This window comes from Lates calcarifer, unplaced genomic scaffold, assembly GCF_001640805.2.
Source record: "Lates calcarifer isolate ASB-BC8 unplaced genomic scaffold, TLL_Latcal_v3 _unitig_517_quiver_1875, whole genome shotgun sequence".
Classification (NCBI taxonomy): domain Eukaryota; kingdom Metazoa; phylum Chordata; class Actinopteri; family Centropomidae; genus Lates; species Lates calcarifer.
The window spans coordinates 1-23,393 of NW_026117342.1; the positions used below are offsets into that span (position 1 = coordinate 1).

A 23,393-nucleotide genomic window follows, 5' to 3' on the forward strand; every position below is an offset into this window, starting at 1 on the left:
ACTGTGTTCACCCTGCCCGAACGAGTCATACAAAGGAGCAAAACCAGAGTCTGATTTAAATAAAGTGTGTGGTGTGAAAACCTCCTTAGATCAGACTGAACAGGATGGTGTCTCCAGTCTGTCTGCATCATGTTAAAATGACAGTTAACTTTTAGTCTTTGATCACTGTAACTCACACATGTTGTTGTGTCTTTCAGTGGTTAAAGATAGATAGATAAACACACACACACATGCACACACACAACCACGTACTCCACACCCCAACCTAAACCTGCTTATAACCTGGACCTTAAAACCAAGTCTTAATCCTCAAACAGCCCTTATTATGAGTTGTGAGGACCAGTCAAAATGTCCTGACTTTCCCAAAATGTCCTGTCTCCCTGACACACAAAGTGGTAGATGTACACAGAAGTACACACCATAACTCACTGGAAATAAGCTTGACTTTCCAAGGAGCATTTAACTCACTATCTAAGATCGTCAGTAAGATACAGTTTCACCAACACCTGCTCTATCAGCATTTATAAAGATAAACTGATAACAAGAGATTAAAGACTTGTAGGTCTGCATTAACAGTGTACTCAGACCAGTCACTATAAACTATAAATAATGTTCCTATGGGCAAAGGTTATTGGAGTATTAGAGAGAGCACACTTTTTCTTTTTTTTAGATTTTAGTGTAGTGTAATTCATGTATGCTTTATATTACTACTGAAGATTTTTCCAAAGCATGTGATAGTGTTTTAACTCATGTAACATGATTGTGATTTGATTGATTTCAGCTCAGTTCATTAATATTGCTTTTGGCTTTTCTAAAGAAGATTTTTCAGACTCATTTGAAAAATCTACTCTGCATTGCACTTTAACACCACTAAAACCAGACATTATGTTCTCTGTAATGGATCAACAATTTACAAAAACATGGAGTCGGGACGCGGCGGTCATAGAGTGTATACTCTGAATCAAGGCTGAGTCTTTACTGGATTTGAACTCAGCCTTGGCCCTTTGCTGCATGTCATCCCCCTCTCTCTCCCCTGCCTTTCCGGCCTCTGTCTCTCTACTGTCTATATCATAAAAGGCAAAAAAGAAAAAAGAACCGTGAAAACGCTGAGTCTTGATAGGTTGATTTTAATATCAAAAAAATCAATGGCTGTGTGAAAATGAGGAACATAATGTATGTTTAAAGAATCCAGAAAATGTGTCATAAAATGAAAATTGATAGCAGTAGTTTAAAGTGTATTTGATTTGTAAAACTAAACTAAACTGGGATGGAAGAAATATAAAGATACAAACACAAAGATAAACAAAGATACTACTTAGGCTAATACAAAAAATTAAGCTGTTAATTTTTAGATGTGATTTTTATCAGATGGCTGTCAGAATGTTTCTGCTAATTTTCCTTGACCAGCATAATGGCTGTTATCAACATGGTATCTTCTGGTCTGTGTGCTTGGGTAGGTGTTTGTTTGCTATTGCATATGTATGTTTTGTGTGTGTGTGTGTGTGTGTTTTCCAGGTGTACCTGAGCCTATAACAACGTGCTCGGCTCTGAAGATGTTGGCTGCCTCAAAACAACTGGCGCCTCAGCTCTGAGAAAGACAAGGTATCTGCTGCAACGTGTTTTGTTTGTTAGGAGTTGTTCCTGTTCCATGAGGAGCTGGAGGTTTCACGTGATTCTTTGTTCCCAGGTTCATCTCTACACCCTGGAGCAGAAGTCCATGTTGAGTTTCAGGGTGGAATCAGAGGTGGACGTTCCTGCTCACAGAGCCTTTTCTCTGCTGGCTGAGATAAGCAACAGACCAAGCTGGGACACACATTATCGGTAATGCTTTCATACACAAGTGCACGCACATTTTATAAGCTTAACAAACTCTCTCTTCACTGTTCAGCTCAGCTAAGGGGAGGATTTTAGAGGAAACAGGTGGATGCTCAGGTATTTGTATTTATCAAGTATCTCAAAGTAGCTCTTAAAAAGTGAACATTTAAAAAAGTCCAACTGAAGAGAGCTGCAGAGAAGTCTGAACCTGTTAGGAGCTACAGAAGATGGTGATCAGGCAGAGAGATTCTATGATAGTTTATAATAAACTCTGCTAGTCAGAAAAAAATACAACACATCACAGTATCACTCTCTCTCCTAGACCTAGTCCTTCTCCTTGCTAAGAGTCAGTTTAGGATGTATGGTAAATCACTCTCAGTCTTAGGAATGTTTTCAGTAGTTCACTTTCACTGTGATTCCATGGATTTATTCTGGGATGCTTGATAAATATGGTGATATGGACAAGAAGTTCTGTACACTCTGCTACACTCTGGTCACATTTCGGGCAGTTAAATTGCAGTGATTTCTGACAGAAAAATATTTTGTCTCTGTGCATTAGACCCATGATGTCTGTATCATCTGAGAGTTTGATAATATAGCTCTCAGGGTGTATTCATTATAGCTGTTTCATAAATTAAATTCAAGCATAGATTTTAGGATTCAAGGATTCAAAGGCTTATTTGTCACTGTTATTTGTATATGTAGTATAGATGAGGCTGAGGATATGGAGAGGACAGATTCTGATGCAGAGCAGTTCTCAGACCAGTAGGTGATGAACCCTGTTAGGATGTTTTCCACAGCACCAGAGAGAGAGGACCCAGGAGTTTGAAGAGCGCTGAGCTGCTTAAACCTAAAGTTTTTTTGTATCCTCTGCTGTCCATTCAGCTCTGGTGTGAATAACCCATACAGTGTAGTTTGGTTGAAGGTCACGATCGGTGCTGAGGGATAAACTTTGTAGCCACACAAAGTTCACATTTTACTGGAAAAATAGCTTCATTTGTTTAATCTAGTGTGGACTATGGATTCTCTGGAGGCATTTGGCAGTGTGGCCAAATAGAATCACAGGCCACACTTTATGTGGAAAAACACATGCCAGTGTATGGTCTTTAAAGTTACAGGTGATAGAAAGTTCATACACATATTCACTGTCTGAGTACAGGTATGTGCTACTAACATTAAAATGGGGTCAGGTCAGCCAGCCACAAAATAGTCGGACTAACTTTTTTCCCAAATCTAGGAAATGATAGAAAATCAAAAGCTGCAGCACAACAAAATGGCTCAGTCAAACTGAGAACATGTTTGTCCTCCATCCTACAAAGTGTTTAGGTTAGAAACAATACTTTTCACTATATAAATGCCAAACATTCCCAGATGAACAAAAAAAAAAAAATTGAACAAAAATATTTCCTGCCTAAATCAGGAAATGTGATTCACCAGGTGATTGTGGTTACCCATCCGTCAGTCACGGTGCTCTAGGCCCGACTTCATCCAGTCAGGGAGAAGGAATTCTCCAGGACTTCATCTTGTTGGCTCCAAGAGGAAGCCGTGGCAGTGGGTCAGTAGAATGACTGACAGGAAGGACTCTAACAGGTCAAAGGTCATACACCCCTATCCTGCAGGATTGACTGTCTGTGTTTTTTTCTCCTCAGAGATCCGTACGTCATCGCTCTGCGGTCAGTGTCTCTGCCCACTCACCCACCCACTGAAGGATATAATAGAGGGGAGGTTCTGTGTGCTGGATTACCATCCTAGACCAAAAAACAACATGTCACTAGTGAGGCAATACCAGTATTAGCCGATTAAACTAAAGAGGTGTACTTTTACATATCATCTTAACAAACTTGGCCATTACTGTTTGGTTCCTTTTCCAGATCCGGTACTATAACCAGGCGTCTCCAGAGGTCCTTCCCTACATCTCCACTGACATCGCTGGCCTCTCCTCCTCTTTCTACCACACCTTCTGCTCCTGTAGTCAATACCTGACTAGGAACAAGCAGAATGTTACCTCTGAGGAGCAAACTGGCCAATACCAGGCCACAAACACAGACAGTCCCACCTGTGAGACTCAGGTTGACGCTCTGTCAGTGGCCCTCCACAGCACCCAGCTGTAGACAGTCAGTGGTACTTTCTAGGCCAGTTTACATCAAAAAGTGTAGGGTGAGGTCTGCTGTTTGTACAAGGTATGATTAATACTGTCACAAGTGTTCAGAGTGAACACAAGACGATATTTACATGAAAAATGTTAAACTTTTTTTTTTTTTAACAGGCTTAAGAATAGATCACATTAGAACAGAGCAGTTAGAAAATATCACAATAAAGTGAGTAAAGGATGATTTCAAAATGAAGTCTTATTAAATATTAATTATTCCATTTGGACTCAAATAAAACTTTGATGTGTATCTTCCAGGATCAGCTCATCTGTTTTGCACTCTCATTAATCTAAGGTAAATGCTGGTCTAACTGTATATCTCAGTGTTGGGTTAGAGGGAAATGTTGAGTTTATGTTAAGAAACACTAACAGTGGCATTAAGTGATGAATGAATTTTCTCCATTTGCTGACTGCAGTTAGCACAAGGTATCTTCTTTCTTTTTGATAAAAACATTGATGTCTCACTGAATGCTTCATAGGACTTTAATAAAATATTTTTAACAAAATGTGTTTGCTCTGTGTTCTTCCATTCAGAATACAAATGTCAATTTCATAATAGAATATAATCACTCAGCTGAGTTACAGCACTTTATCTTGGAGTCTACTTGATGGCAACATTTTATAAAGAGCTGACGATAAAATCTGAACATTTTGGGAATTTTCAAATTAAAATTCCTGTCATGAAATAAAAAAAGACAACTATACAATTCTGGAAATAACATCAGCTGATATCACGATATTAGTCTTTCAGTATGGCCAAGCTCTGATTGACTCTAACACTGTGAATGTTGCACTGTAAAAATGAACTATGATGCTGCAGTGCTGCTGTCACTCATAGAGATATATGCCTGTTCACACTCAAGAGGAAACTGTGGAACACATATCCTGTTTGAGTTGTAAAATTCTTGGTTTGTGTCCATATCCTCGGTTAGGACTGGTCAGATATCACATACAGGTTTGTGTTTGCTCCTCCTCTACGCTGGCTCAGAAGTCCTTTCAAGACTGTGAAAACCTCAGCACTGCTCTTTGTGTCCTCCTCCACTATAAGGTCATATCTGTTCATCATTCCCATCAGAGAGTGAAGCTCCTCCTTTCCCTTTGGCAGTGATGCTGCATTCAGGTGCAGAGCCACCCTCTGAGACAAGCCTGTCACTGTTGCTGGGATCTGAGGAGGCCAGTTCTTCTCTTTCAGGACGAGGGTGATGTATGGGAACAGCTTCTCTACTGTGGATACATATTCCTGAGAGAGAGAGAGAAACAAGGTTACAACAGAGAATTAACATTATGTGGAGGAATAGAATCACAGTTTTTAATATATGCTGGCCTGATACTGACCTCCTGACCATTTAAAACGCAAACATCAGAGAAGAAGCACAGAATATTTTCAGCAGGGACCATAGACTGTATATGGCTCATCAACATGAAAACCTCTGAATTTCCATTAGAAAAACAAAACAAACAAAAAAAAAAAAAGCAAACCTTTGGTTCACAGCTTTCACACCCTGAAACTAACTGGAATAAATGAATGTTTTTTCATATTTCTGGTCAAAGTTACTGTTTATCAGAAACTCAAGTTAAGGGAAGAAAAAAAATCAGCCAGGATGTAACCTTTGTGTTGTCTCTGCTCTGTAAACCCTCCATGCTGACCCAGACAGGCCTGTAGAGCTTCTCTCTGCTGTAGGCTGAATGCAGCAGAGTGAGAGAAGCCTCCAGAAGCTGCACAGTGTGGACTTGAAGATAAACACCCCAGGGTACATCAGCCCTCTGCCCAAGCAGCTGCAGGACATCCTGCACACACATTGATACACAGAAGGCCTTATTTATTCACTTGCACATTTTTTGGTGTTGAAGTCAGTAACACTTCGTTATTAAACATTATAAACAAGTACATTCTGCACAATAGCAAAGCCATAAACAGTCACTAAAAAACATCAACCGTGAAGAAGAAAGAAAGAAAGAAAGAAAAGCACTGTATGACCCTAATGAATTGTCTCAACTCCATTTATTAAAAAAAAGAAAAGAAAAGAAAAATGGTTTGCTCTGCTGGTCTCATCCAGTTTTTTACTGTCATACCTGCAGGGTTTGGGGCTCTGAGCTCTTTTCAGAACCTTGCACTAAGGGGACTCCTGGTCGCCTGCTGTCAGAAGCCACCTGGACCACCAACATACCACCAGTACCATCTGGACATCCATAAACAAGACGCCAACAGTGAACAGGATTCATTACTGTCATATTAAGGTTTACTCTTCTTTAACACTGTCAGGACGTCCTGCTGATCTGCTTAGGTTCATGCTTTGCAGAAGTTGTGTGATATTGTTGCATTTCAAGAGTTGTGATGATACAATAACTCACAGTCATTAAATCTGAGATGTCCTGATGTTAGACCTCATGCTGACATGTTTTTCATCATGTCATTTTTTTAAAAATCAAAATGTAAAAGTGGCTTGACTGTCTCTGTATTTTAAAGCCACTCTGTGAGGAATCTGACTGATGAAGTGATTTTGGATCTCCTGTACCTGAGAGCTGAGCCAGCAGAGAGGTCTGGTCGGTGACTGTAAACCAGCGGACAGCCAGGCTGTTTCCATGTGTGACTGTGGACAGGAAGTTAGGGTCTGAGTTGTGAGTTGGATGGAGGAAGTCCATCAGATCTCCTCCAGGGTAGAATCTTCTCAGACGGCCCTGCTGCCCTGTAAACAACACATCAGTAAACAACAAACAGTAACTTCTTTCTATTTAGTATTGATTCATACAAAAGATATATTATTATTTGTTTTTACGCATTGTTATTTTTTTTGGGAAAAAAAATTACAGATGACATCATTTAGACAAAAAGAAGCTAAAAATCTACAGCAATGCTAGGAGCCTCATGAGGCTGTGTTGCTAATTATAAATTAGAATCTAGATTTGGTCCCTTGGTGAAAAATGAAGCAACGATCTTGTTATTTGTTGATCCTGACCACTAACAGGCTAAAAAGGTTAAGGCTGGTTTGAGGATGTTTTCTTCAGGTCTGTGTAAACACAGGTTTGGTTTTCCTGTAAGTTTTAGATAAAATCAAGTTTAACTTGAAGGCTAATTGATTCATGATTGAAATATACCTGTGACTGATTGACAGTCAGCTCTACAGTTAAAACTCAGCCTCCGCTGTAAAGTGGGTGACTGTTTGCTGATGTTGGCCTGCTTCTTTCTTACTTGCAGCTTCTTTAAAGGCAGACAGTGTTGGTTCATATATATCATAGTAGACTCTGGCAGGGTGGCTGTTGTCTCGAACAAACAGTAGATCAACAATGTTTGGATGAACTGAACCCTGCCACAAGGTCAGACTGAAACTGAAAAGAAAATCACAGCATTAAAAACAGTCTCAGTGTCACAGTCCTGTGGATTGTCACGGAACGTGAAGACATATGATTTTTTAATGTCCTCCGTCTGTTTTCTATGGTTTTGGAGAAACTGAATATGAACTTACACACACACACAGAGAAGCGTGATTAGAACAATACATTTGAAAGCTCTCATGAACATACATGTGAAACTCAGACACAGCAAATGGCAAAGAGCAAATTATTCTGTGTGTGAAAATGCAGTGGATTATCAGGACAGGAATTAGTCATTCCCATTAATGAATAATTGATCTCAGTTATTGCATATTAAAGATGGAAGTTGTGTTACCGCGATGACTGGCTGAGGAGCCAGCTAATGTGCTGCCAGCCACTGCGGACCAACAGGGCATGGACTGGGAACGTCACCTGAAGGAAGAGAGTTTTTGTAACTGAGTTTTTAGAGCTGTCATTGACTTCCAGATGTTATCAGTCACATATCAGTGATACCAATTACAAATCAGACCATGTGACCATGTGACCTCTGCTTGTATAAAACTACCTGGTAGACACTAGATAAGAGGATAAATTGGTTTTCCTTCTTCAGTATCTGTCACTGTAGAAACAGCACCCTCTCTCTGTGTCCCACTGTAAAATCAGATTTAATGGTGGATCACATGGAGGCGGCTTCCAGACATTCTTCCAGTCATGTCACTGGTCTTGTTTGTTCATCTTAATTATGTATGCTACTATAATGAACTTATCAAACAACAGCTGCATAGATCACATTAAATAACCAGTCACACCAGCATTTAAGTGAAATCTTGGCATTTGAAATAAATTGCTGTGATCAAAGAATCAGCTGGCAGGGGTCAACTAAATCAGATTTCTACTTTAGTCAGTTATTACATGCAAAGCCACACCTCTGGCAGCGCTGAGATCCTGAGAATCCAAAAAGAATCAACCTCTCATTTTCATTACATACGATCTCTACGACCACAGTTGAAATACAACATGATTGCAGTCAGTTGTGAGAGCGCAGTATACAATACTCTGTACCACTGTGGTAGTCACTCTCAGGGCTACTTACAGGGCTAGTTAGCTAGCCCTGGATGAGCTTTCTGATGTCATTTTTGTGTGTCTTTTGATGCTCACCCTTTGTGGGACATCTTTGATCATATCATACATGTTTTCTACCATGGTCCTGGTGTAGGTCTCAGTGAAAAGTGGGGGCGCATAGGCTACCTGTCAGAAACAATGTAACGTCAGCTGTCAAGTACAGTTCAGACAAAAACATCTAAAATCTAAAAACCCAGAGCCCCATAAGGCAGTAATGCTAATTATACACCAGGAAACAACCCTGCTATTCTTATATCCTAACCAGTAATGGAGCAGAAAATGCCTGAGGGTTATGTGAAGGGACAGACTGTGTCAAAGAAAAAAGGCAATGGATAAATAAGCCCTACAACCTGAGTGACCATATGGGTCCTTTGTCCCTCTAATAAGGCCCATTGGAGCATCTCTACGTGTCTCTACAGCAGCAGCCCTACTGAACCTATGTCATCACTGGTTACAATAATAAAAGCAGTAAAGCTTATGGAGCTTTGTTGTGTTTAGGTGCAAAAACTACTGGGTTAGGTTTAGGAAAGGTTCTGGTTTGGGTTAAAATAAATATTTACTCAAGGTTAGAGTTCATTGTCATGGTTACAAATGTAAAGAGAGTTGAGGCTGTGGAATGACCATGAATAAAAGAAACAACAAAGACTGCTGGCTTCAAATGGGAAATGAATGAATGAGTCCACCCATTCTAACATGGACTTTGTCACTATTTATACTGCAGAGGTTGACTTCCTCCTTTCCCCCCGTCATAATTACTGCAGCTGCTGGAGGTCACCTGACAATAAAACATAACTATGTGTTGCAAGATGACTTATCAGCCCTTTTTTTTTGTTTGTTTGTTTTTTACAGAAGGGCAGTCTCAGCTTGTCCCACAAACTAATGGTGATCACTCATAGATATTTGGTAATATCCTGATTTTTCCCATAGTGCCACTATGACTTGACTTTTTTTTTAAGCAAAGTATCTCAACAATTCAACAATCAGCCTGTTCCACATCTGAACAAATGACTGACATCGCCAGCTTGGGTTAAAAATCCATAGTAGTGCAGTGATTCCTAATGAGACTGTGAACATGTTCTACCTTCCATCCAGGAGACAAAGTCACATCTGAGAACTTTTCCTGAATCAACTGCAGAAATCTGGAGAGGGAGGAAAGAAAGAGATGAGTGGTGAGAAATGTACTGTTCATGATGGGCTGCGAGTTAATTAAGCTATGCATTGTTTTGTTTGCTCTGTACATACAGTACACTCTCACATGCTCTCTTTAGATTTCATGAAACCACTGTAGCTTATTAAAGTAGCTTCTAATCTCAAAAACAGGCAAAAATACCAAAAAACAAATAAACAATAAACATAGGTCAGGCTCCCTTACCTGGTTCCATTAACTGGAGGCACAAAGTCTGGCACATTGGGACCTCGTAGGATGTCTGCATTAAGCCACACAGGCCGGTTTATTCCTCTGCTGCTGTTCTTTTGACTAAGCAGGTCTAATGACAAACCCACTGATTCCAGAGACTTAAAATCCAACTTCATGCCTGCAGAAAGATATTAAGCATCAAAAGCTTTTCATGATTTTCATTCTTAAATTAAACTAATGCAACTCAGAGAGATGATGATTTTGATATATATTTTTTTTTTTAAAATCTTATTTGTGAATGTGAAGACAGACTGAATGACTGGTTCTGCTCTACGGCACTGAGTGGGTTCTATCTAAGTCCAGAACCTTTTCTTGAGGTCAACACTGCATCCAACCATTGGTCCAGAGTGTTGTCACTATAGATGTCAGGAGGGTGGGCCATGATAGGGATGGGCTTTTCACTGGGTGTTCCATAACCCTCCAGGGTGACATCAGCCTCCAAGATCATGGCATCACCTAAGGGGGTGAGATTCTTATCAAATCATGTATTTCATGGAGAGTAATGCTGCTCATAGTCACAGATGATCATTTTACCTGAGCAAATGAATCACCACATTAACTGGTAAAGGTCCAAGAACAAACATAACCATCAAAGGATGTCATTTTGTCGTTATGGATAGGTGTGTGTGTGTGTGTGTGTGTGTGCTTACTTGCTAAAGCCTTGTTCATTTCCTCCTTGCTGTTAGCTCTGTGATGCCAGGTAGCCAACAGACCATCAAGTTTGCTAATATCACCAGACTGAAGTAGGAAGTCCAGCATGTCTTCACCAGTAGAAACAGCAGGAGGAGGAGCTGATGAACATGATTGGACAAACATATGGAAGTATAAGACTGTTCACATATTTGAGCTCAAGTCATTCATAAAAAATCTGATGTATTATCTCCCCCCAGTTTCCTAAAACCCCCTAGTTCCTAGAGGAAATACACTGGGACATGAGCTCAGTAATGGTAGTTACAGCTCTGATGACTGATGAATTGTTGCTACTGTTATCACCATCTATTCAAACTGATAAATTCAAGAACAAGTGCATATAAAAATGACTCAATCAACCTTTGGACTTTTCAATTTTCTATTTACCTAGTTACTTTTCCATTTATTATTTTACAGCTTGTGTATCCACCCCAACACTGAACAATTCACACTACAGGTCATGTGATCACATAACAGCCTTTGATCAAATGAAACCTTGATGAATCATATTAAGAAGTTGAGAGATTGGAATTTTTGCCCTACTATTTCTTCCTGTGTTGCACTTCCTGAGTTCATTTTAAGTGAAATTCTTAAGATTAATTACAATACGCATGCTTTTATTTTGTGCTCTGAATTATAATTATGTCTGTACAATCCATTTACATGGGTTTGATGGCCTTTTAACTTTGCTGCAGTGAGAAATCAACTGTTAAACATATGTTCTGTCATTGCAACACATCCACTAGAATGGTGCCTTCACTACGGCAGCGCCCTCATATGGGAAGCAGGAGACCTCTAAACTGCTTTCATCTTCAAATAAAGAAGAAAGTAAAACTCAGAGATACACTAACCTGCTACCTGTGTCTCAAATGAGGTAAAAGGTTCATATACCCTATAACAGCTTTGGGTTCTATGTCTTGGTCAAAGCCCCTTTGACAAGCAGAGCTTGGGACCTGTTATGTAGAGCTGCTCTACCACCTGTGCAAAACTGATCATATCAAGTAACAATCTGACAGACACCAGTGTGAAAGATGTGGCTAATTTCAGAGTCAACCCAGATGAGTGGAGCTTTTTGCATTTAGTCAAAACTATATTGTGAATCATGAATTGTAAAACGTTTTTAAAACCTTATTGGCTATTAATAGCTACATTTAAGTTATGTAATTAATGGCAAAACATGTTGGAATTTCATTAAATACATACTATATAGAATTAATTGAAAAGCCAGAACTTAAAAAATGAAAGTGAGACTCAACAGTAACAAGAATAAAAGAAAGCAAAGGACTGTCTGTGTTCTTAGTTTTGCTAAAAGCATACAGTTTGATTTGGTCTGTTTCTGAATAACCAAAGGACAAAGACTGTGTTGTGCTGGTTCTGTTGCAAGATCAGCAGATCCTTTAAAAGGTTCTCAAACAATTTATAATTCTGCTCTCAGAAAGCAGCAACTAAAGACTGAAGATCAGATGGCAAGATATCCTGATTCCTGAGTCCTGAGTCACTACATTTGTAGTTTCCAGGCTTGCAAAGCTCCTCCAGAGCCACAAATGACATTACACAACTGAATTATAAACTTCATTTATTAAGTATAATGAATTATAAAGTTTTATGTTCCCCTTTATTTAATTATTCTCTGTTAAGTCAGTATGTGGTTCTCTGCAATGCCTATGGTCAACATGAAGCCCATAATAGCTGTTGCCAAGTGATGAACACACGTGGTGCATTATCCCATTAAAATTAACAGCGTGTGTCATCACATGAACCTTGACTGCTCTAATCAAACAAAGCTGTGGATAATGGCATTATAAAGTTCTTATGTGATGGTATATTAACACAGCAGCTGTGTAGTATTCGCTCCAGAATGGCCAAATACACTTCTAAAAGTTGTGAAACCCTGTATCAGGTTTGTGTGGGATTTACATAATATGACAGAAATCTGGTAAATGATACAGAATGGGCAAGAACGGGTATTATTTGCCAAACTTAGACAGAGACACTTCTGCAAAGGAGAAAAGAATATGGAGGATGTCAGAATCATACAACATAAAATCCTTCACATATATCATATGACTTACCCTGACTCAGGTGAGTTTTAATTTGTATGCTGTGGGATCTCTCAGCTCACCTTGACAAAAGTGTCTGACTCACTGTCAGCAACTGCGAACACACATCTCTCTGTTCTGTTGTATGCTTGCTGTGTTTAGGGCTTGAGCAAATCCATGTGCAAAATGTCAGGTTTAGCCTTGTTGCACTGAAAGCCGATTTGTTTTTCAGGATAAAAACTGTGAGTAATTTTTGAATCCTGCTCAGTCTGGAAGGAATTGCAGGAAGCTTGTGTGATATTAATGTCTTTCATGAATAATGGAAGAAACTGTCTTTTAATGCAACAAATGAACATTAAAAGCTAAATCAGTTAATAAATCTAATCAACAAGGGTGCCACAGTGGTTCACCCGGGGCTTCTCTGTGTGGAGTTTGCATGTTCTCCCTGCGTCTGTGTGGGTTCTCTCTGGGTTCTCCAGCTTCCTCCCACAGTCCACAGACATGCAGGTTAACTGGTGACTCTAAATTGTCTGTAGGTGTGAATGTGAGTGTGAATGGTTGTCTCTATATGTCAGCCCTGTGATAGACTGATGGTCTGTCCAGGGTGTACTTCGCCTCTCACCCATTGTCAGCTGGGATAGGCTCCAGCCCTCCGTGACCCTCAAAAGGATAAACAGTATGGATGGATAGATGGACCAATGGAAATCCAATCAATAACAACTCAGCAGTTCAATATTTTTGAACCTGGGATGCTTTTGGACCCTTTGTTCCTCCAGACTAGCTAGATCATATTAGCTCCATGCACCGAAATGTTTATTGTGTTTTTTAAAGAGCCATTAGACTAATCAAACTCAAACTCAAACAATAGGCTTTTAACAGATTATTTTCAAGAGTGCAGAACATCGTGTCAACACTGGTTTAACATTTACACACGATGGAAAAAGTATTGAAATCCCTTACTTTGTAAAAGAAAAAATACAACAATCCAATAAATACTAATTACTCCAAAACAAGCAAAAGACAATCATTCAAAGTTTTACTTGAATAATACTTAAGTTAAGTTCAATAAACTGATAATGTGTTTTGGATGTATAATGTTGTCAACAAAGTACAGCTGTCACCAAATGTAGCTAAGTGGAAAAGTATATTATTTCCCTCTGAAATGTTGTGGGGTTTAAGCATAAAGTCCAAGTACCTCCAGTTTTACTTGTACGTATTTGGTATCTTACATGTAAATATCTTTAAGAATATACCTGGCTTCTTGGTGAGCACCACAGCTGGGACAATGATGATAATCAGCAGGACAACAAGTCCAACAGCCACAGATATCATTATCAGGTGTTGTTTTGTTAGACAACCCAGATAAAGGTCTTGATCTCTCTTTGGTCCTGAACTCAAACCTTGATGATTAGAATGTGGCCTCATCCTGGTAGAACACAGAAAAACACAGAGGAACATCTGTCACCATGCAGTCATATGAACAAATGGTTTCTTGACCATATTTTTTAAGTTTTAAGTTATGAAGCTTTGAATGTACAGCAGTATGTTTATCACCAACTTGCCTTTCTTCTGTGCCTCTTTCAATCCTTTCCACTCTCTGATTGTCCTCTCCCTCTCCCATCCTCTTCTGTCAGGTGCTTGTATTGTCTGTGGTAGTCTCAGAAAAATAGCTACAGAACGACACGCACGGGCAGAGAGACAGATGGATAGGGTAATTCTACCCTATCATTTAAATGAGCCTTATCTAAAGAGCAGAGATTACAGGGATTCCACTGATATGGTGCACATGCTCTCTTCAGTTTCCACTCTTTACCTTCAGCTTTGACAGATTCAGTCAAAGCTCTGCTCTAACGTCAAGAAAAAGGTACGAAATACAGGTAGTAGTGTGTCCTTTGACATAATAAGTTAAGGTACAATCCCTAACACTTTCACTTATTGCTCATTGAGGAACACAATGACCATAATGTGATGCAGTTTCCCAGTCCCCTAAAGACAAAGGCTCTTGCAGCAAATCGGTGGAGTCATGACATGAAAATAAAGACTAAACAATATATGCTACACATTCTATTGTTCTTTGACTTATATCTAATCTGATTCCTTCTTGTGAAATGTACTATTGAACGTTTTACCTTTACGTGGTGTATAAAATAATTGAGAAGTAACCTGAAAATCATTCTTTGGTGGATCTGTTTGCATCTCACTGACATATGCAAGATATGATGAGAGGTTCCTTTTTATTCTCAGGACTTGATCTGAAATGTGTTTAAAAGTGTACTCTATGTTGCTTCCTTCAAGAGGTCAAAAATGTATGTAACAAATAAAAAAATTCAGCTTCAGCTTCCTCCCACAGTCCAAAGTCATGCAGGTTAACTGGTGACTCTAAATTGCCTGTAGGTGTGAGTGTGAGTGTGAATGGTCGTTTGTCTATGTATGTTAGTCCTGCGATGGACTGGCAGTCTTCGTCCTCTTAATGCATTTTCCGGTAGATCTAAACATGGCAAACACCCAAGTATAATTTCATGTGCTGTTTATATCTACACAGCTGAGCAAAGTAACCACCAGGAACAACAATCATAAAAATATTGATCTTCGATCAGGTTATATGAAGGCAATATAAATGTCACTTTGAATAAAGATGTGCCATAAATTTTTTTTAAATCTAATTTTGACACTTGCTACAAGGACTCCTGGTTACTGGTGTTTATAATCTCTCTCTCTCTCTCTCTCCCTCTCTCTCTCCTCAGAACGTTGACTAATAGGAGGATGAGTATTCTACGTATCAAATCAAATCAATCATCAGTATTATATGAGTCTTTTCTTATCGGGCAGGAGTGAAGGTGTCGAGGTGGACAGGGTGTTTTGGAATGGAACTGGGCTGTTGATTGGTGTGTATAAAGCCCAATCGACATTGACAGGCGACCTCCAGTGGAGGACTATACATGGGGTCATGGCTCCAAACAGGTATCTGGTGCATCTTAATCCTGGTATAGGGGGCGACTGTCCCTTCTGCTCACGTTGCTCACATATTGTTCATTCACTGCTCTAGACAGGCCATTCAGCCCACTGCTGCGACGGTTTAAGCTTAAGAGGAAGGTTATCTACGGTCCATAGTCCATTTTTGAGCATGATTTTATCTTATTTTTTTTTATTAAAAATGTATTAATTAAAAAAAATCTCACTGTGTCTCTCCTTTAAACTGTATATAAACTGATATAAATGTGTTGATGCCCCCCCGAATATAACAATAGTTACAGGCAGTCAGGAAGGGGCACGAGGCGTCACGTTGCTATGGCAGCTACACAGGCAGACACACAACAACGCTAGAAGATGTCTACCTCACTGGCAAAAGAAGAAACAAAGAAGAGACGAACTCTAGTGTTGAGACCGTAAGTTGACATCTTGTCACAGCAAGTTTATGGATATGGTTATTACAGCGAACAGCCATGCTAACTCTCATACTAATCTGTCATTTTGCTGCGTCCTAGCTCTTCTCGAGCAGTAAATATCTCAGTGTCAGGAATACATGGCGTCAACCAAAGTACAAGACACACAAACAGCGTCGTCGGTTTCTCTAGCAGGAAAAGTTTCAGCCTGGGCGGTGGCAGCAAAGTTCTGGAGAAGAGCGCCGTTCAAACTCCGAGACAAGCTGCCCGGGTAACTCACACACAGGCGGCACATATGTATCTGTATGTATTCTCTGTTTGAAACTGCAGCAAGTACAGTAAGCGGTTACTTTGTGGCTCACTACGCTTCCAATCGACGGCCCTCAGGTGTTTGATGAGGATGACAATGATGTCACTCCTCAGCCGCTGTACCAGGCAGATCCAGGAGCAGTGCAGGCCAAAGCCAGCAGGTTCTTTGTGGATGAGATCTCTGCTGGATCAGCATCAGAGCAGACAACAGCCACAGGGAGCTTCACCATGCCTTTCTCCAGGTACCATGACACGTGCTGGCACTCTTACAACAGCTGGAATGACAGGAGCATGTGGATCCCTTATGTCAATGTAGGAAAACCACCAGCAAGTTTGTTAAATATATATGTGAATATTTACCACAGGCATCAACAATAAATCAGTGAAATCATCCTTAGTAGCTGAAAGTAAGTAGACAGAAAAAATCTATTTTTTTGTACCCTGTGTAAAGTGTAAAATGTCACCTTGTAAAAATATAAACTGTTCTCAGGTCAGTGTTAGGTAGCAGCAGAATATCCAGCCAGTCTACAATAGAGTCGACGAATGAGGAGATCGAGGATACATTTACCAAACAAGACATACCCATCAACTTCCCAGGTTTGGTGGAATACTTGGTTCATGACACTAACTCAATGTAAACTAAATGCAGCGAAATACAGTTACATTTACAACATTACACATTTATTATGACTGACCACCTCTCTGTAGCAGATAGCTGTAATATACTATTGTTGTACTTGGTGAAAGTTTCTTTTTCATGTCCTTACCAGATGTGCAGGGGAAAAGAGACACTGTGAAAGAACAAGTGACAGAAGAAATGCTGAAAGAACTTATACATGTGTACATCTGTGAAACAGACAGCATGTCACTATTGGATATACCCAGCACCTTTGTGTCAGTGGATGCTGATGATGCAGAAACTATAACGTAAGTGAAGTTCTCTTCTTCCTGAATTCCTTGATAAGATCCAAAATATGTACGAATCTAACTTATTAGTGCTACTCCAAGACAAGTTTCATCTATTGATTAGAGATTAGATAATGTATATTTTTTGATTTTGAGTGTCATCTTCGCCTTGTTTTTACAGAGAGAAAAACAACCAGTATGCTGAAGTTTGCAGGAACAGAATGGGCAATGATAAGTACGTCGATCGATCAATGCAGACACTGAATGGAGCAGCTAAAAACAAACATGTCCAGACTGACAGCATGGCCATGGTGGACACAGGTTAGGCTCATTGTTTTCCCTGAGACCTGACATTCGTAAAGTAGCATTAATGAATTTTTCATATGGGCACTTGGTGGTGGATCAAGCTGAAAACACAACACTGATTTATTATCACATTATAAAGCTGTCATGCAAACAAGTAAAGAAACTGTTGCCTATTTTAACATGCAGCAGACAAGGAAGGAAGGAACAACATTATTCAAGCAGTGGTCATTCATCATAACTCTCTCAACACTCTCCTTTTAGCTCTGTCTGTCTGTCCCATTCCCATGAGCACGGTATCTCAGTAACATCTTGAGGCAGTTTCTTCAAATTTGACATAAATATTCACTTGGAGTCAAGTATGAACTGATTTGATTTATTCAAGGTCAGGGGTTAAAGGTCAAGTAACCTCACAAAACACATGTTTGGTCATAACATCATAAGAATTAAAATGCTAATTATGACAAAATTTCACACTCTGGGATTCTGGCTTTGCACTAGGACTGTAAATAGCAATTATTTTCAGTATTGATCAATCTACAGATTATTTCTTGATTAATCAAATCTGCATTTGACCTATAAAATTTCTGCAAATTAAAAAAAAAAAGGCTGCCACATTTTCTTACAATCCAAGGTAATGTCTTTAAAAGTCTTGCTTCATCTGACCAAGAGTCCAAAACTCAAAGATATTCAGTTAATTATCATAGAAGACTAAGAGAATCTGAAAATATTCAGATACAGTTACTGAAAGCAGTGAATTTAACTTAAGATTAATCTTAAGTGATTAATCAAATTGTTGCAGATTAATTTTCTCTCAATCGACCGCTCATCGACTAATTTTTGCAACCTTCAACTGTGGAGTTAATCCTTCAGTGTACAGCTTTACAAAGTGGACAAAATGTTTCCATTTTCAACAGCCACCACTGTTACCACCTGGGACATGTATGACACTTTGCGTGGCCCTGAGCAGGATAACACAGTGCACAACCCTGAACCAGAGAAAGTTGAGTATCCAGAGGCTGTGATGGACACCAACAGAGGTGCAGAGAGGAGCGTGTCAGTGGGCAGCACAGCCAGTACAGGTAACAATCAAGGACACTGGAGAGGATGCTCTGCTTCAGTCTGGGTTTTATTAAGTCTGAGTCTGGTCCATATAACTAAAACTGCTGAGAAATGACTTTCCATGTATAAATAAATGAATATGACTTCCAAGATCCAGCACAGAGACTGACTTTGATATTATTCTGACACTATATATATCATTACATAAGTGTCAATATTCTTTCTGTCATAATTCAGATTATGATTATGATACAGATATGTAGTTTCTCATATTTCTCCTCAGCCAGTGCAGCTAGCTCACTGAAAGAAGAAGTGTTTGGAAGCAGTGTAAATGCTGAGTCAGACCTGCAGCTGATCATGCTATCAGAGAACTTCCAACAATGCTTACTTGTAATGGAGAGGAACATCCTGAGAAACACCTTCCAACCTAAACTGGCTGCTTACAGACAACTGCCTGTACTAGAAGGTAACACACACTCACACTTGCATCTGGCCTATTTATTCTACTTTAGAAGCACTCATACACAAGCGATGATGCAGGTGAATAAACATCGTTAATAGTGAGTTCTCCCTGTGTTTTGATCAATGATTGTGTCAGACCTGGGCAGTCCGGTGAAGCCTGGGACCATGGAGCAGAGACAGGAGGATACAGAGAAATCTAGATCTCAAGCTCTGGAGCGTCTGTGGGCTTTCAGCTGTGAGCTCAGCAGAGGATGCAGTGTCAGCAGTATGGCTTGGAACAAGAGGAACCCGGTAACACACCTGCTGCTGCTGCTGCTGCTGTACCTGAATGGCTGTCATTTTGCGTATTTGACTGTGTTTTGGCATGTTTCTTTCACATCTGCCAGTAGTGTAGAATGTCTACTCAATGGTATTCACTACTTATTAGCACGTCAGGCCATTGTTGGTTCACCACTTTTGTCCAGACTAAATATCTAGACAACTACTGAATTGATTGCAATTGAATTTTGTATAAACATTCATGGTACCCAGAGGATGAATTGCAGTAATTAAAATTGACATTTATTTTGGCTTATGACTAAATACCTGTAAAATTAACCACATTCCCATTAGTGTCAGCTGTACTTTGTGTTTAGTGCATTTTATCAAATGTTAGCATGCTAAACATCAATGTATTTGTATTTATATTGAGCATTGAAGCATACTAGTTACAATTACAGTGGGCAAACATTTTCTCTTTTATAGTTCTGCTACTGCACATCTTCTTTGTTTGAAAAGTTATAAACTTAACATGAATTCTGCCAAATAAATCAAATGTGTGTCTCATATCTCCATATCCTCTGCTTTCTCTGTCAGGACCTCCTGGCTGTGGGTTATGGTGAATTTGATTCCAGCACACAGAGAGCAGGCCTGGTGTGCTGCTGGTCCCTCAAAAACCCCACAGTATGACTTTATTTTGTCCTTTATTTACTCTCCCAGACATCACACCCCTCAGCAAAATGCTGCCCACCGTTACCTCATCCTCAGTAGCATACACAAGGTTGAGTGACAGTTTAGTTAATGTGCGAGTTTGAGCTGCTGTCATGTGTCTCCTCTGCAGTGGCCTGAGCGTGTCTTCCACTGTGACAGCGCTGTGACTTCTCTGGACTTCTCCGCCAACAACCCTAGTCAGCTGGCTGTGGGGATGCATGACGGCAGCATCGCTATCTATAATGTGCACAGTCAGGACAACAAGTCACCTGTCATCAGCAGCAGGTGAAGATGATGTGTGTGCCCTTAAATGATACACAGAAGATAAAGCACTCAATGATGCTACATACAAAATTGCTCTTTTTTTTCTTTGTGTGTATCTCTGTGCAGTGAGTGTCCCAACAAACACTTAGGTCCAGTGTGGCAGCTCAGGTGGACTCAACAAGAGCTGAGTATAACAGGAGATGAGAAAGTAGAAGCTCTCTTCTCTGTGTCTGCTGATGGCAGGATCAGCAAGTGGTTTGTCTTCAACAATGGCCTCGACTGCATAGGTATTTGTAGTGAGCAGCCGGCAAAGGTTTTACATTTGTCAATTCAGTTTAGTGTGCATAGTGATAAAGACATTAAGAGTATACATAAAATCAGAGTCAATTAGGAACCTCTGCTGTAGAACCCTGCTTAGATAAGTTTAAAGGACAAGGAAACAACAATTTTGTCAATATGTCTCATTGGATTTATTTATTTTAACTTAATGTGAAAGATTATGATTAAACATTTTTGTTTTGTTGGAACTGCAAAGGTAGTTAGCATCATCAGAACCATACACTTAATATTTAAAATGCTATGGGAATATGCTCATATCCAGTTTCCTTCTTTGTTTGTAAAACATAAAAAAATGAGGCATACTGTTATTACATTACTTTTCAAAGCAGTTGTGCATCTTTTGTCGTAGACCTGATGAAGCTCAAGAGGATTCATAATGCAAAGAAGAAGGCTGGAGGGAACAACACAGAAAAGAAGTCAGAAAGTGTTCTGTCAGCTTTAACTCCTGGTCTGTGCTTTGACTTCCATCCAACAGTAAGTTTGTAACAGATATCTGGCAGATTATCAGATGGTTTCAGCTGATGTTACAGTAGCTCTCGTGCTATTAAGCTTGTCTCTGTGGAAATCTATATTACTGAAATCTCATGGGTTAATGCAGGACTGTGGCTGTGAAGCTACAAACTGTATAATGAGTACTGACAGCTTTTTAGACTTGTGTTTCTCTGTCTTCAACTTTGTACATACACACCCATCATACTCTTACTGTTCCTGCAGGATTCCAGTCTCTACTTGGTTGGTACGTGGGAAGGTTTCATCCACAAATGCTCCTGCTCCAACAGTCAACAGTTTCTGGAGACTTTCAGGAAACACTTTGTAAGTCCATGAAGATGAAAGGTTCTGCCACCTTCTGATGAGGCTGGTGGAGCCTTGAGGTCTTTGCCTATTATCAGAAGCTTATATTTCATTTATTCAAACTTGAACTTATAAAATCCATCAGTGCTCTAACCCACAATACACCATGTTCTGTACCTTCAGCTGTTTCCTATAAAAATGCAATGCAGTTTTTTGACATGAATGCTCCTCCTGTAGATGCACCTTTATGAACTGGTCCCTTTATTTACTGTATCACATGTTTTATTGGCATGTTCACATTAACTAACATACAAGCCATGAGCACATAGGTAACATGGCAGACATTTCTGCTGAGTTAGGCTCTTTTATCAGACGTCATGATTTAGGACATTCTTACCTCGGCTGGAAACATCATTAGCAGTTGTAGCTGCATGTTGGCCCGCACCCAACATGTTGGTAAATACCTGTAAATCTGCTCATGTTTGGCAAATGAAAAATGATTTTCGTTTTTTCTTGCAATAAATGTCAACTTGACAATTTGATGAAATAGTCAGTGCAGTAGATCTGTGTTGTGTCACAGGGTGGAGTAATCACAGAGATTCGTAGTGATGTTGACATCTTGCTCCCTCTCAGTGTCCTGTGAACTGCATCGCATGGTGTCCACTCAGTCCTGATGTGTTCCTGAGCTGCTCCTCTGATTGGACCATCCAGCTGTGGAAGCAGGACCGCCTTAACCCCGTGTTAGGCTTCACCTCCACTCAGATGGCAGTGTACGACATCAAGTGGTCTCCAAAGTGGGCCACTGTATTTGGAGCCATTAATGAGGGACAGCTGGAGATCTGGGACCTGAACTCAAGCATGTGAGTCAGACTGAGGACGGAACCTGTCTGTTTTGTTCTTTCTCACTCGGTTTCACCGTCAATGATGTTTCCTGTGTCTCTCCTCCAGTCTGGACCCGGTCGCTGTGCAGCCTGCTGCCCCTGGTGTGAAGATGAAGTCCTTGCTGTTTGCCACACAAACAGACTGTGTCCTAGTGGGAGACAGTGATGGACAGGTGACAGTCTACCAGCTCAAGAACTTCAGTGTAGGAGAGAGCAGCCAGGTAAAACTGTGGAACAGACAGCCATGTAGATGGTTTAGGTAAATGCTTAGGGGTGCCAGGTAACTGTAGGGACACACTGTGACTAGAGGCTGGCAGAACTGCTCACAAAACTCTCCCCACAATCATAACAATAACATCAAAACGAATCCAAACAATAATAAAATCTATATGTGACATAGTTATTAGTTAGTGCAATCAAAGATCTTTTGTCAAACTTCCTGTACAGTACTAGCACCCCATGTAATCCTTGGCTTTTACTTAACACCACACTGCTGTCTGTGTACATGTGCACTAGCTAGCTGTGAGGCATTCAATGCAGTTTGTGAGCTGATTTTCTCAATTAGTCAGAGACACAGATACCTGATGGTCGGCTCACATGACGGCTCAAAGCATCTCTGCATCTTTTCTTCCAGGTGAATATTCTGGAAGGACTCATCCACTCTGCAGCTTCCAGATAGTTTGAAGGAACCATTTGACTTTCTGTTGGTTAAAGATGTCCAAAGAAAAAAAGTTACACATTCAGGTATAAGTAACAAGTGCATGTTGGCACAGTCATTATGGAAAATTGAACCATCAGCCTAATCATTTCAATACAACTCAGCTTGTCAGGGGAGTAAAACCACAGGCTTTAAGGCTGTTCTTTAATCACAAAGGTCTGTATCTGCTCTTCCTTTAAGTACCACTCTATTTCAGACACTTGGTCCTAAACGTTCCCCAAACAACGCATGATGTGGACAAAATGAAGCACACTGAATTTTTTAATCATCATGAAGAAACTGTATCATGAAATAATTTGGTGACATGATTAAACAGGATGGACAAAATTCAAGGTGGTGCGTGGTAATATTTTAATATTACATTTAGTGATATAACGTATTTCACGTATATAATTTATATTCTACTATGTATTTATATACATCATCAGTCATTAAAATCCTCAAAAACTACAGCCGACTAC

At 39.9% G+C, this 23,393-nt stretch overlaps 3 protein-coding genes across 3 annotated transcripts; 2 read left to right on the forward strand and 1 right to left on the reverse strand.

Annotated features, from left to right (window-relative positions):
• The first annotated feature begins 3,576 nt into the window (after positions 1–3,576).
• Positions 3,577–4,470, forward strand: LOC108873892 (acyl-coenzyme A thioesterase 11-like). Its single transcript, XM_018662241.2, has 2 exons — positions 3,577–3,589; positions 3,687–4,470. Exons 1-2 carry the CDS (start codon positions 3,581–3,583, stop codon positions 3,924–3,926), a joined length of 249 nt encoding a protein of 82 aa, XP_018517757.1. The 5' UTR covers positions 3,577–3,580; the 3' UTR covers positions 3,927–4,470.
• LOC108873893 (protein FAM151A-like) lies at positions 3,981–14,246 on the reverse strand. The gene is made up of 13 exons (XM_051068656.1): positions 14,107–14,246; positions 13,798–13,970; positions 10,466–10,606; positions 10,122–10,271; positions 9,771–9,933; positions 9,480–9,537; positions 8,435–8,524; positions 7,632–7,708; positions 7,155–7,291; positions 6,481–6,651; positions 6,038–6,144; positions 5,573–5,752; positions 3,981–5,204 (listed from the first exon to the last, which is right to left on the reverse strand). Exons 1-13 carry the CDS (start codon positions 14,163–14,165, stop codon positions 4,893–4,895), a joined length of 1,818 nt encoding a protein of 605 aa, XP_050924613.1. The 5' UTR covers positions 14,166–14,246; the 3' UTR covers positions 3,981–4,892.
• A 1,606-nt stretch (positions 14,247–15,852) lies between these two features.
• On the forward strand, positions 15,853–23,262 carry LOC108873890 (dynein axonemal intermediate chain 4). Its single transcript, XM_018662237.2, has 17 exons — positions 15,853–15,930; positions 16,030–16,198; positions 16,315–16,478; positions 16,727–16,833; positions 17,007–17,163; positions 17,324–17,463; positions 18,363–18,527; positions 18,791–18,973; positions 19,106–19,260; positions 19,825–19,911; positions 20,069–20,223; positions 20,329–20,489; positions 20,891–21,015; positions 21,256–21,354; positions 21,967–22,193; positions 22,282–22,435; positions 22,849–23,262. Exons 1-17 carry the CDS (start codon positions 15,872–15,874, stop codon positions 22,891–22,893), a joined length of 2,352 nt encoding a protein of 783 aa, XP_018517753.1. The 5' UTR covers positions 15,853–15,871; the 3' UTR covers positions 22,894–23,262.
• The last annotated feature ends 131 nt before the right edge of the window (positions 23,263–23,393 follow it).

Bases quoted from the DNA above. Each gene is read 5' to 3' on its own strand.
- LOC108873890 (XM_018662237.2), top strand. From the start codon at position 15,872: ATGTCTACCTCACTGGCAAAAGAAGAAACAAAGAAGAGACGAACTCTA. The intron at 19,261-19,824 runs GTAACACACCTG...TTTCTCTGTCAG, and splicing joins CTTGGAACAAGAGGAACCCG to GACCTCCTGGCTGTGGGTTA. The intron at 20,224-20,328 runs GTGAAGATGATG...ATCTCTGTGCAG, and splicing joins TCACCTGTCATCAGCAGCAG to TGAGTGTCCCAACAAACACT.
- LOC108873893 (XM_051068656.1), bottom strand. From the start codon at position 14,165: ATGGGAGAGGGAGAGGACAATCAGAGAGTGGAAAGGATTGAAAGAGGC. The intron at 13,971-14,106 runs GCAAGTTGGTGA...GTGTTCTACCAG, and splicing joins GAAAGAGGCACAGAAGAAAG to GATGAGGCCACATTCTAATC. The intron at 10,607-13,797 runs GTATATTCTTAA...CATGTTCATCAG, and splicing joins GGTGCTCACCAAGAAGCCAG to CTCCTCCTCCTGCTGTTTCT.